Here is a 14,273-nt window from a genome sequence, read left to right on the forward strand (position 1 = left end):
CTCGGCATTTATGAAGGGACAGGCTGTAATCTGAGCGCAGTGCCCCGTGTAGATGATCCGCTAGCTGCTAACACAGCTGGGTTAGCCTACTCTATACTCCCACTCTATTCCCTGAAAGAGAGGGGGGCACAGCAGTCTAATGTTGCTTAGAATCACTGAAACATTCCCTTTTAATCGTTCCTTCTCTTACAAGTAGGCTAAGAATGTAGAAAAACAGTTCCTTATTTTGCATAATCATATGTTATCAGAGCGGTTTTTCATGCTGAGTATCAGAGTTGTCTTCTCATTGTTTCAGTGAGATAGCCATGCTGATGTGTCTGAGGAAATGTATCCCATATTCTTTAGTGACAGCTTTCTAAAGAGAAATATGTTAATGCAATAAAAAAAAGCTGTCCTCTTTAATAACCCCTCTTTGTCTGCTGATGATGCTTGACTAATGTAATATTACATTAGCCATGATGGAGAGCTGTGGTAAAACTGCTCAGCAGAGCTTTAAGGCCTGATGGAGACCGACCCGTGTGGACGAGGTGGAGCTGAGGGTGGTGCTGGGGGCGTGGGTGGGCGGGCTGCCAGGGAAGGTGCTGTAGTCGGACTCCCCCGTGTAGTTGGAGGCCTCGCTCATGGTGCTCATGGGACGCTCCTTCTGGTCACTGCCCTGATCTGAGGACGCCTTAGCAGCCGGCCTGCCACAGGGCGAGAGACATGGAGACAGAGAGTGAGAGAGGGTCAGTCACACATTGGACCTCCAGATTATAAAAGAACACCATGCAGCAGGTCTAGTTAGAGCTCAGAGGGGGCCGTGGCTTTAGTGGTCGTGTGCTGTCATTTTCAGTGGGGAAAATGACAGCAATACATTTCAAGTAGACTTAGAAAACCAAAGTGATATTAACGCACACACTGATCCACACTGATACACACTGATACACACTGATCCACACTGATACACACTGATCCACACTGATACACACTGATACACACTGATACACCTGCCAACAGAGGTATTACTAATCAATATTCAGCCGACACATTTAGGCAGCAGGGGGGTGTAGTAATAGCTATCTAACTTTAGCTGAAAAACTGAGCTTGTGTGTGTGTGTGTGTGTGTGTGTGTGTGTGTGTGTGTGTGTGTGTGTGGTGTGTGTGTGTGTGTGTGAGTTCTTCCAGCAGTCAGATAAAGATATCCATCTCCATTAACAAATACTGTTTTGTCAATATTAAATTCCCAGGGTCCAGAACGATTTTACAAATCTCTCAACTCAGTTCGGTTCTTCTCTTGAGTGAGATGACAAATGTAAAACAGACACAACTGTAGGAGCCATATGTTAAATGCATATTTGAATATTATAATCCTTTGTTATTAGTGCTATCATATCATTTATTTGAACCAGCCGTGTGAAATTGGCGGCATAGACGACCGCAGCTGTACGTGATTACGAGACGTTATAGCCAACGGCAGCTGCTGGTGATTGGGGGGTGAGAAGGAGAAAGAAGCAACGAGCAACATAGTTTTTTGAGCTGAGAGAATATGTGTTTGTATTTGCAGACCCTCTCCACTCTGACAGCTCTGATCCTCTCCTCTGCTGTACTTCAGACGACTCAGCAGCTTGTAGTCCCGTGAAGCTATTGGTATGATGAACAACTTAAAACAGTAAGCAGACACTTTCATTCTGAGGGTTTCAAAGATCCAATGGCATATTTGGACTAAAAGATGTTCTTTGCAGTGCTGGATATCAGAGCACTTAATGCCATGTATTTAAATAGACTGTGTAGGGCACTGGATACTCACACACTTCACTAAGACTCGTTAAAAGTAGAACTTAGCTCTTAAAGGGGGTTACATTCAAAAGATTTATATTAGATAAGGGAGCTGCAGTATTGAATGGAAGTTATGGTTTATTAGACCTTTCATTAATGAATAATAGCAGGGGCGGACTGGCCATTGGGAATACCGGGGCGGGCCGGTGCTGTGTGTGGGCCGGAGGGCCACATTTTTTTATTTAAAAAATAAATAAAAATAATTCTTTTTTTTTTGCCTAAATCCTACCGGCCCACATTTGTAAGTGTTCCGGCCACTCCCTTTTTTTTTTTTTGCTTACCTAAATCCTAGTGGGCCACATTTGTAAGTGTTCCGGCCCAGCCCAGCCCAGCCCAGCCCAGCCCAGCCCAGCCCAGCCCAGCCCAGCCCAGCCCAGCCCAGCCCAGCCCAGTGGGGTGTGGCCCACTGGGCTGGGCTGGGCTGTTTTGATAGGCTACCTTTGTTCTATCTATCAGTTTCAATTTCACACATCAGGCCCGTAGCAGCTGTCACTGCGCAGTGAACGATCAGGAGTGAGTGACTGAGAGACCTAGCTGGCAGTTGCTTACAGATGGATAAACAAGCTCCAAAGCGTAAAGGCGTTTTTGTATAGTTTGTGTATAGTATACAGTATTGTAGCGAGCCCTGGTTTGCATAGGGGAGGGGGGGGGGGGGGGGGGGCGTTGGATTGGGAAATGGGGTTCAGGGGGAGTGGCTGTACGGCTGTACCCGTAGGATAGAAAAGGGGGAAGTGACGTCTGACTCAGAGGTCGCGCAGCTGTGGAAAAGAACGTGTTGCCCACATTCTGTTACTGATTTTAGGCTACTTAGCTAGCAGGTTTATTGTTTTGGGTGCAGTCACTTTTACCTCCACATGCTGTTCAAATAAATGTTGAAAGAAAAAGTAAATCTGTTTACAGTTCTGTTTTATATGGGTGTTGAAGAAGAAGAATTGGGAGGGATGAAACCCTCTTTAATGGTCACACATGTAGAGCACACAGCACACACAGTGAAATGTGTTCTCTGCTTTTAACCCATCCTAGTACCAGGAGTCTAGTACTAGGAGCAGTGGGCAGCTATTGTACAGCGCCCAGGGAGCAATGGGAGTGAAGGGGGAAGGGGGATGTCCGGTACCTTGCTCAAGGGCACCACGGCAGGACAGGAGGTGAACCGGGACCTCTCCAAGTAGAAGTCCACACTCCAAATGTAGGTCTGGTCGGGGACTTGAACCGGCGACCCTACGGCTCACAGTCCTAGCCCCTACTGACTGCCATAGATTTAGTCCCTAATTTTGCTCTCCAAGTGCACCAGATTGATGAATTTAACTTCAACATTTTAAAAAAATCTTCCCAGACGAGCTTGCCCCCGGACCCCCCTAGAGGTTGTGAGGTCCACCACCTGCCCACACTACCTGTTAAATTGTCTCACCCACATTGAGGATGCTTCCTACGTCCATGTTTTATTCCATGTGTCAAGTCAGGCAAATTGGGTCCAAATGTTATTGCATCAATGATCTGTTAACATTAAAATCACTAAATATATGCTGTAACTATTTTGCTCTAGGCAACTCAAGGGCTCAGCTAATGTGATTACTATATGAATAATTGTCCAAAATAACATAAAATGCATAGGGTTTTTTGTTAAGTAACATACTTTCGTCGCCGGCCGGCCGATACATGCCGCGCATTAAGTGGGCCTCTCTGTCAATTAATCCCCGCACCACTTTTTCCCCCCAATCCGCCCCTGAATAATAGTCATTTAAAGACATGTGGCAGTAGCTACAGCAGGTGTGCTGCTCTGATTAGATTCTCTTTTGAAGGACAGGAGACAGGAGAGAACATGTCTCATAACTGAAGAGGACATTTTGAAGGGCAAACATGAAGGCTGCACTATGTAGCAAAAAGGAACGGCCTAAAAATGACCCATCAGTTGAATTACTTTCTGAGGAAAGAATACAGATATGATGTGCGACACCCAGCTGGAAGCTCCAGCAGCTGATCCAGCAGTATTTGGAGCTCCTTATCTCTGCCAATGCTGCTGTTTGTTCAAACCTCCGAATCCTGGAATCCTTCTTGACTGAAACAGTAGCGCTCAAGAATTCAGAGTCAGAAATTATTCATAACCTCCACCATTATATTTTAGAATGCATCTGAATCATGGAGCGAACACACCAATTATTTGTCACTAATGGAAACGGCGGTGGCGAATGTCTGCGTTCTCTGAGTGCCATCTGGTTAAGAAATATCTTTCAGCTGGGATGGCAACATGCACATTCAACAATCTCAAGTGTGTGTGTGTGTGTGTGTGTGTGTGTGTGTGTACGTGTGTGTGTGTGTGTGTGTGTGTGTGTGTGTGTGTGTGTGTGTGTGTGTGTGTGTGTGTGTGTGTGTGTGTGTGTGTGTGTGTGTGTGTAAGCAAAGGCATTTCGCCTTTAGAAAACAGCGAGCCTTTGTTGCCAGGGGCGGATGTTCTGAAATGTTTGCCACTCTGTGTCTCTGTCCGTGTCCAGTGAATTGTCAGCTGATTGACTGTGAATGACAGAGGAGGCTTTCACTCGCCTCCAGAAACAAGAGTCCTACATCCAAAGCAGGGTGACGTACACACACTAAACAGTCAAACACCGATCACACAGCCACTCTCTCTTTTCCTCTGTCTTTCTTTCAGACTGTTCCCGGCTACAACATATACTAGTTTAGAAACAGACAAATAATAAGCCCTCATCCAGGGACTGTAGGTATCTTATTGACTGCGTTGTCAGCTCAGGATATGGAACGTGTGGAACTCCAGCTGTTGTAAACATGTATCATTAAATCGAATTTAATCATAAGTATTACTGTAACTTCATTCTCTGTTTTTTTCCCACGGTTTGAATTCACATCTAGCCTCTAATTCCCCCCTCCTTAGAACAGACAAAGGGCTATCTCTACAACCATTGGTTTGTAATGAACATGAACCACCGTCTGGCCAGATGTTTTCCTGTAATGTATATTGCATAGATGTATGTAAGTTTCAACCATCTGTGCATTCGCTTGCTGAGGACCTTCCCCTTCCCTCCTTCTGTAGTGTATAAAGTGTTTGTATGTTGTCAGATCTTGGTACTACAGTATCTACTAGTGCAAGTCTCTGTCCTTTCAGCTGAAATACATTCACTCTGTTAAATGCTTTATGACTTTATTAAATAACAAAACTTTGCTTTAAACTTCCATTGTTTGTTCATTTCTTGCCAAACAGGTTGTTTCTGTTTTTGTGTGGAATTGACTCCACACCAGCTTCTGACCAGAGCTTTGCATTGAAAACTAAATGTAGCACCAAGTGTTATTATCTTTTAAAACCCTACATTTGGAACCAAACCTTTGATCACATTTTGTTTTATTGTTCCTTGGTCTGATTTGTACCAACTATGTTTCTGCCTACTGCTGCTTTGAGCTTTGAGTCTTCCATCTAATACACCTTGTTGTTCAGATCGAGGGGTCAGGACCCCATGCTCATAATATACAGCCACGTTATGCTCCACAGTTAGATCACATGATAACACTTTAGCCAACATCAATTACAAATGAATAGTGTGAGCTGAGGTTAAAGTCTAATCCCAACTGTCACGCAAATAGGTCTTTTCAGAAGAAAAACTCAAATAAACTGTCAATTCAGTGAACAAAACACAAACACTGCTCTTTAGCATCTGATTCTTCAAAAAGCCCATACATGACAACAGAGATGATCTGCACTGAGCAAAGTTAAAGTATGCTATCTAACAAACACTGCTGCAGAACCCCGACTAACTTTACCTTCATTTCTCAGGTTAAGGCTGCAATGTTAGGAAAATAATGATGCTTTCATATGTGGGCGGCTTCTGATATTCATATCTGCAGGAAGTGTTGACCTCAATGACATTAGCCTATCAATCGAGAAATCTAAAGGTGAAGTGATTGGATTTTATATTGAATCAAAACTCTAAAAGCGTGCAGCACAGTGCATGGGAGGATGGCATATCACTGCAGTAGTAACATATACAGTAGAACACATAGAAGAACATTTAAACACCAGCCAAAAGATAACAGGCAGAATCCTTACTCAGATATGGTCAAATAAAACAAACAAAGAACCTTCAAAAAGCTCAATGTTTTGCATAAGCATCTATCAAATACTGTAAGTAACACTTATGTGAAATAGTTTGATAAAAGATAACAGCAGTACTAAGGGACACTCTGGGAACATCTTATGATATGTTTTTCAGTAATGACATTGTCTTGTTTTAATGTTATGAATCATCAAGGAGTCTCTGTTCACGTGAGACATGTAAAGCTTCAGCAGTAGGAGACACATCCTGTCGCTGAGAGGGGGGACCTGTCTGACACTGCAGAAGGAAAGAGGAATTTACTTTTGTTTGGATGGCAACAAAAAACCTTAGTTTGCTATTAAATCACACACAAGGTTCATATTCAGAGGTTGGCCTTCACATCGATCATACAGAATATCATTTGTGCATTAGCACTCGTCAAGCAATTCACACTGAGTCTGAAATAAAGTGAGTCTTAGCAGAGCAGGGACAGACTTGGACTGAAGATGAATGGAGCAGGAAACAAAGCTGCGAGAGGCAATCCTGACACCTCGGATCAATGTGTTAGTCCTTCTCAATTTGTAAGGGTCTCACCAAGTTACAATTGACTGAAGTTATCAGCCTGGTTATTTGCCTTGTAACAGAGTCACATGAGAAGATCAATATCACGTCTGTGTCTGCTACACCCCCCCCTCGCCTCTCCCAGGAATGGATTTACCAAACGGGGTACCCTCAAACATTAAACATGTAAATAAATAAGTGAGTAATATTGTAAATAAATACACCTGGCTCCCTGAGACTGCTCCAATACTGATTCAAGATTTATGACCTAGCTTATTTTTTCCTTTTGTTGTTATCTTTTTTTACTTGCTTGTAAAGCACTTTGAGCACCAGGAAAAGCGCTATATAAATGTAATGTATTATTATTATTATATTATGACAGGGTGTCCTCCAGCTCAGGATAGACCTTCATCCATTTACAAGAGAACGCAGGAGCGATAAGGAGGAAGCATCATTGGTGCATTGAACCTCATTATTCTCTTTAGGTGACTTGGACAAGTACGTTTATGAGTTTGGCATTTTCTTAATCACATTTGCTTTAATAGTTGTAGTTGGGTCGAGATGGTTAAAGTAGTGTCTACAGTTTTATGAGTTGTTGCCTGTTGACTAGGGAGTGAACGATAGACCTAAAGACCGGTCAATCATCTGTATTCTTTTTAAAACTCTGTGGTGTGTTATTTCATGTTGACACTGGTCTCCTCATGTGACTGGTCAGGGTGGCTGGTCCCTGAACACAGGGACACACACACTATGCATGCACCCCCTCAGGGTTAGTCACTGACACCAGCAAACTTGTATTAAAGCAGGAAGCCAATAGGGAAGCAGTAGGTTGATGGGGGGGGTGGGGGGGGTTACCTGCTGAGAGCCTCTATGGGCGTGTCAGGGTGGACAAGCTTCCCATAATTTGTGCTAGAAACAGAACAAAGGAGGGAAAGAGAATGAAAAACATAACATTGTGAATTTGAAACAAAAAATGAAGACATTAAGAAGGAAAAACAATGAGAAAGAGTGAAGGCAAAGTGAGTAATAACTACAACAAATTGTACCAGAAGTTGTTGCAATAAAACTATAACAGTCATTTTGAGACAATGTTATTCAACTAATGTAGGCTAATGATAATATAATAGTATATCATTTGTATAATAAATAAAATAAAACCACACAACCAAATAGGTCTGTACCCATAGACCAGTGTTTCTCAAACATTTTCATACCAAGGACCACTTAACCAATAAAAAAACCCTCGCGGACCGCCTAACTCCACAAATATCCAAAATCCTATCGTTTCTCTAGAACAGATTACAAATCGCCTGAAAATGGTACAAATAAGTGGCAACATGTGTGATGAAGGTGCTGGGCTATCTCATGCAATCGAAAGTGGTAGAATTCCAAGTATGCTGGACATTGGAACAGTACTTCGGCGGCACTCACTGACGTAGTATGCTTGAAATAGTGGCTCTGGAGCAGCTTTACTCGACATTAAGAAACACTCTTGGAATTCTACAGAGCCCGGCATACTTCGTTTGGAGACATTTCGAGGCTGAACATGTGTAGACTCCGCGGTCTTAAAATCCCCACAATGCTTTGCGCACGGACCAATTTCCCCAAATCTCAGGCGGAAAATGTAAGGCAGGGCCTCTCATGTGACGCACACCTGCACACTTGCTAACATGTTCCACTCTTCGTTTTCCGAATGCCAGGAAGGATTCTTGGCCGTGTGACTCGGAAGACATGCGCTACCAAGCAAGCGTACTCGACATTGAGAAACACCCAGGGAGAATGAAAAATCATGGATAAAAATCAAAGAAAACGAAAAGAAAAAGGTGGGGCGGAGAAGGCATGAGAAAAAAGGTGAAGTCACTCGCAGGTGAAGCATATAAATATCGCAAATTGACAGACCTTTTTGGCAGCAGCGCTGCTACAAGCACTACCATCAGCAGCTTATAACAAGTGCAAGATGATGAAGAGAATGATGAGGGCGCGAGTTCAGATATACAGCCAGCCTCCTGCGTTCATGATGAGGGACAGAGTTGAGCTGCTGGAAGTGCAGGGAAAGAGCAAGAGGTGGGTGAGAATTATCACTTGAACTGCATAAATGCAGCCTAATAAACAGCTGATTTCTAATAACTAATAACAAATAGTAGGCTACTGTTGTATGTTTGTGTGTTTACTGTTAAGACATCTGAGGAGTGTCCTCCCTCTTTAGGTGAGAATTATCCCTCGAACTGCATAAACTGCAGCCTAATAAACAGCTGATTTCTAACAACTAATAGTACTGTATTTTTTTTTCTGATGCCACCCCCTCCCTTGGCATTTCATGTGGCCGGACTGGGTCAGTTTCCAGGGCTGAATTTTTGTCCCAGTCTGCCGCTGTTGTGTACTATACTGTTAATAACGACACACTCTATCTTACTCTCACGTACTTTACTTGTAATGTTCCACAAGATACAATGCAACATCCTAGCCGTGCTAACTTCAGAACTGACGCTCATGCCTGGTCCCTCGGCTCCTGTCGTCCCCGCGGGCCAGCTGTGCATCAACAAATAATGTCCCCCTGACCAACGTATATTGCAACAATTACTACCGAATATCCGGAGTCCGAAATCATGCATTGATGGTTACCAAACCAACATAAATGATATAAATATGTGGTACAGGGGCTTATAGAGGCATTCATTCCTAAACAGCACATATATTGGCAGGGCATTTGGTAACAAATCTCAAAAGTTAAAATCACATTATCTATAAGTGAGATATAAGTAACAACAACACTCCTCCTACAGCTTCAAACGAACAGGTTGATGGGGGTCATGTTCATGTACTGTTACCTGAGTGAACACCATCATTATGCCAACATCCCTAGAGGAGAGGACCGTAGAGGTGTGTGTGCAGGTGGAGCAGGGAGTGTGTCCATTTGAAAACAGGCTGGGTTTCTGGTCAAACACTAAACCTCTTGTCCAAAACACCAACCCAGCAGTTCCTCCCTCCCGCCGTCTGATTATTAATTTAAAGCCCTACTTTTTTCCATCAGCGTTCCCAAGAACAGCTTTGATCATTCAGAGACTCCCATTAGCCAATACCCCTGTTTCTCTTCTTATCCCCTTCTCTCTCAGATGTTCTATCGTCTGTCTGTTTGAACTTTCTTTTGTTATTCTGAGCTCTTATCTTTCTGTTATTTGTACAACCCGACTCTGGAGACATGTGAGCGGAATGTGTTAATAATTAAGAGAGGAGACGGACTGAGGAAGCAGGGAGAGACAAAGACAAGGACTAACTGTCAGAGCCGAGGCACACAAGTGTCTTTGAAAACTCCTCCAATAAACTTGTTAAGATGTGGGGAGCAGGGGGATATTAACAAAACATAAGGGAGATGAACTGAACAAGATATTAGTGAGTTAAAATCTATCAGACAACACGGAGAAAAGGAAACCGGAGAGTCAGGGGCATGGTATCCAGTTCCATACATGTAATAGTCATGCAACATGTGCCAGCTGGGCAGAGCCAGGTGAAACTTTCCCAAGCAGCATCACAAACCTTCTGTCTGCTCAACACGATTAAAAATGCAAACCACACACAGGAGCTGTTTGGCAGAGGAGATAATTGGAAGGGGAGTTGAATGCGAGTGTGAAAGATATGGAGAATGTGTGCGTGTCTTTCTCAGACAGACAGACAGACACACAGACACACACAGACACACAGACACACACACACACACACACACACACACACACACACACACACACTGAGGACTGACAGACAGACAGACTGACAGACAGACAGAGGACAGACAGAGGACAGACAGAAAGACACGCAGACAGACACGCAGACAGACAGACAGACAGACAGAGGACAGACAGACAGACAGACAGACAGACAGACAGACAGACACACACACACAGACAGAGGACAGAGACGCAGACAGACAGACAGAGGACAGACAGACGACAGACGACAGACAGACAGACAGAGGACAGACACGCAGACAGACAGACAGACAGACAGACAGACAGACACACACACACACACACATAAAGACAGAGGACAGACAGAAAGACAGACACGCAGACAGACAGACAGAGGACAGACAGACAGACAGACAGAGGACAGACAGAGGACAGACAGACACGCAGACAGACAGACAGACAGACACAGACACACACACACACACACACACACACACACACACACACCCCCACCCACACACACACACACACCCCCACCCCCACCCACACACACACACACACACACACACACACAGACAGACTGAGGACAGACAGACAGACAGAGGACGGACAGACATACAGACAGAGGACAGACAGAAAGACAGACAGACAGAGGACAGACAGACAGACAGACAGACAGACAGACAGACAGACAGACAGACAGACAGACAGACAGACAGACAGACAGACAGACAGACAGACAGACACACACAGACAGACAGACGGACAGACAGAGAGACAAATAATCAGGTAAAATAAAAGTTGATAATTAGTTTATTATGACCCTGAGAGAAGGCATGGGATCGAAAGTGGGACTGAGAACGGATTGGACCATTCTGTGTCATAAACACTGAGGACTGGGAGAGAGGGACAGACTGTGGTGTCTCCGCTGCACTGTGGGCGTCCCTCCTGCTGCACACTGACGCTCTGTTCCTCACAGCTGCATGGACGCTTCTGAATATTACTATTATAAAGAGCTTTAAGACGGTGATGATGCAGGATCCCCCATAGCACCATCAGTTAAAGCCATATCTGAACACTGGACTGCCTCATGCCTACTGATGCTTATCATGCATGTGTTACATCATTGCAAGAAGGAAAAATCAGCATCAGAAATGTATTCAGTCTTAAATAACAGTTGTGTCTATATATACATTTTCATTATGTACAGTTGCTTTACAGAGAGTCGTGCTGCATGCTGTGTAGCAGTGTGTGTTCACAGAGTGTTCACACAGTACCACAATAACCAGCTGTAACTCTGGAGAACCTGCCTTATAGTCTGACTTCTGGTCTGAGAGGCAGCCAACTCTTTCAATAACAGAACCAGAGGTGGGAGAAGTACTCAGATCTTGTACTGTAGTAAAAGTAGAAGTACCAGAGTGTAGGAATACTCTGTTACAGTAAAAGTCATGCCTTCAAAATGTTCCTCAAGTAAAAGTAGAAAAGTATGATCGTCAAAATATAGTTAAAGTAGCGACAGTAAATGTAGTCATTGTGCAGATTGGTCAATTTCAGAATAATATGATATGTTTTATAATGATTGATCATTAAAGTGTTCCCAAAGATGGTGCAGCTAGTTTGAATGACTTTGTATACTGCGGGGTAGCTTGTGGATTTACTCCAGGTGGAACTAAAATCTGATTGAACACTTGATTATATTTCACATCATTCGTCCACATCTGTGAAGTAACTAAAGGTATTACATACATGTAGCGGAGTAGAAGTACACCATGTACCTCTGAACTGTAGTGGAGTAAAAGTACACAGCATAACATTGAAATACTCAAGTAAAGTACAACTGTCTCAAAATTGTACTTAAGCAAATATACTTAGTTACTTTACACCTCTGCAGAGCACAGGAAAAAAAATAAACTGAATAAGATGCTGCTCACATTCAGAGTTCATATCCAAACAATGTGTTCGTATTCAGTTCGCAGTGTGATAAAGGGAGCATTCACTTTGAGATCACTCACAGTAACTTATGCTACTCTATTGTTGCCACTCATCAACCCAACAGAGGTTAGATGAAGGACTCCATCTGAAAGTGTTTCAGTGACCTTTCCAATCAGTACCCAGATTTTACATTTGACATGTCACTTGTTAGACGCTTTTATCCAAAGAGACTTACATACTCAATACTGTGGGCACACAGGAGCACTTTGGGGACAACGACATGCTGACTGCAGTGGGGTTTGAACCTGTGCTCCCCTGATCCCAACACCAACGCATTATTCCACTGCGCCACACGCCTCAGATCAGAGTGATACAATGCTGCAGGGTGAGTCTGAGAGCAGAGAGACTTACTGTTCGTTCACCACAAAGATGCAGTTGTCCTGGGAGGGGGCGCCGGACACCGGGTGCTTACAGGTCACCTTTCTCTCATTGTGGCTGTAGGGACAGAAAACAGAATGTCAGACAGAGACAGCGTAAAGTCCCCACAACTACATCCAAATCCAACCAAAGCATATAGAAGTACCACATCAGCTTCATAACACACACGCTATTTCAAAAATCACACCACAACCACACTCAGCCACACACCTGCAGCGGGGGGTGGTGCTAAACTTCAGCATAATGTCCTGATTGGGTCTAAGGAGGAAGGTATCGGGGCTGACGAGCATCAAATACAGACTCCGCAGCGTGTGGTGTCTGTTTGTCCTCAGCACTGAGGAGACCCTCCCCGCCCTCTGCCTCACTGCCACTTCCTGCCTCCCCCGTCCCTCCTCTTCCTCTTGTCATGTTCTTTCATTCATTCACATTTGAGATCTTAAGTAGGACATTAAAGTGCAATTTTAATGAATTCATTCGTATTCAATTCTTTATTTAATTGATGGATTTATTTGAATGAAACACTATTTACAGTGTTGGTACACCCCCTCGTTTCTCTGTCTGTTTTTCTCCCATACTTTTCGATCATCACTCGTCTCTATCAATCTCTTTATTTTTCTCTTCAGTTTTCATTCCTCTTTTATACTTTTTTATATATTTTTCTTGCTTTCTTACTTCCTACGTTTTAATGTTCTGCTTACTCTCCCACTCTTTCTCTCCCCCCTGCTGCTTCTCTCTCAGTCATATGCTGCATCACAAGAAGTCTGCTGACTCCTCCACCCCCCTTTCAAATAAAGGAGAATGTGTTATCAACCCTAAACACACGATGATGACGATGAAGGTGGGAGAATCAACTGTCAAACACAAACACATGGGAGGAATTGTGAGGGAATGAAGGAACACGTGTTAAACACTCTCACTTTCAAACATGGCCTATTGCCAATTATTATAAACTCAAGTGAACTACAGTCAGCCACATCACACATCTGACAGCACAGCACTTAAAACTAATTACATTTAAGAATTCAAAATGTCTTTCTAGGAGCCACATATCCAGATATTTTAGATCATTCATAGACTTGCTGCCATTTTCAGAAAAGAATGGATCTGCACTGCAGAGATTAGAAACATGGGGAGTTAGAAGAGACCAAGCCTTTCACCCTAAAATGCCAGATCTCTATTACCACCTGTTTACAGTCTTACACTTCAATTATATATATCACACATATTCTGATCAGCCAAACAAACAGGAGAGCAAACTGAGAACCCTAAATAAACCCAGTGTAGTCTGTGTGTGTGTGTGTGTGTGTGTGTGTGTGTGTGTGTGTGTGTGTGTGTGTGTGTGTGTGTGTGTGTGTGTGTGTGTTGGGGGGGGGTTACATGTTTTTCACCCACATCTGGAGAGGCCAGATGTGCAGGAGGGAGGAAGGGGGGGATTCTTGTACTACTTAAGTTCCCTGCATCTGGAGGAAAGCCACGGCAGAGTCCAGCTGGCATGATCAGAGTTTAACACACACACACACACACACACACACACACACACACACACACACACACACACACACACACACACACACACACACACACACACACACACACACACACACACACACACACACACACACACACACACACACACACACACACACACACACACACACACACACACACACACACAGTCTTCACAGTAAAACACACACACACACATGTGTGACTCAAAATCATAACGGAGAAAACACCTGCTTTTTTCCGTGATTGTGCGACTAGTCTATCTTTTTAAATTAAAAAAAGACACTCGGAGCAGTAGCAC

At 43.7% G+C, this 14,273-nt stretch overlaps 1 protein-coding gene across 13 annotated transcripts in view; it reads right to left on the reverse strand.

Moving 5' to 3' along the window:
• The window catches only part of LOC307021479 (pleckstrin homology domain-containing family A member 5-like), a 211,534-nt gene that overhangs the window by 59,089 nt on the left and 138,172 nt on the right, over positions 1-14,273 (reverse strand). For 9 of the 13 annotated variants that reach the window (XM_079653628.1, XM_079653627.1, XM_079653620.1 and 6 more), the window contains exons 4-6: positions 12,440-12,523; positions 7,269-7,322; positions 515-683 (exon numbers count right to left, since the gene is read on the reverse strand). In XM_079653628.1, the coding sequence (XP_079509754.1) occupies positions 515-683; positions 7,269-7,322; positions 12,440-12,523 (307 nt within the window). Of the gene's footprint in view, positions 1-514; positions 684-7,268; positions 7,323-8,312; positions 8,363-12,439; positions 12,524-12,676; positions 12,789-14,273 lie in introns of those variants that run through there. The other 4 variants (XM_079653630.1, XM_079653632.1, XM_079653623.1 and 1 more) reach the window with 4 other exon arrangements.

This window comes from Notothenia rossii, assembly GCF_949606895.1.
Source record: "Notothenia rossii genome assembly, chromosome: 10".
NCBI lineage: Eukaryota > Metazoa > Chordata > Actinopteri > Perciformes > Nototheniidae > Notothenia > Notothenia rossii.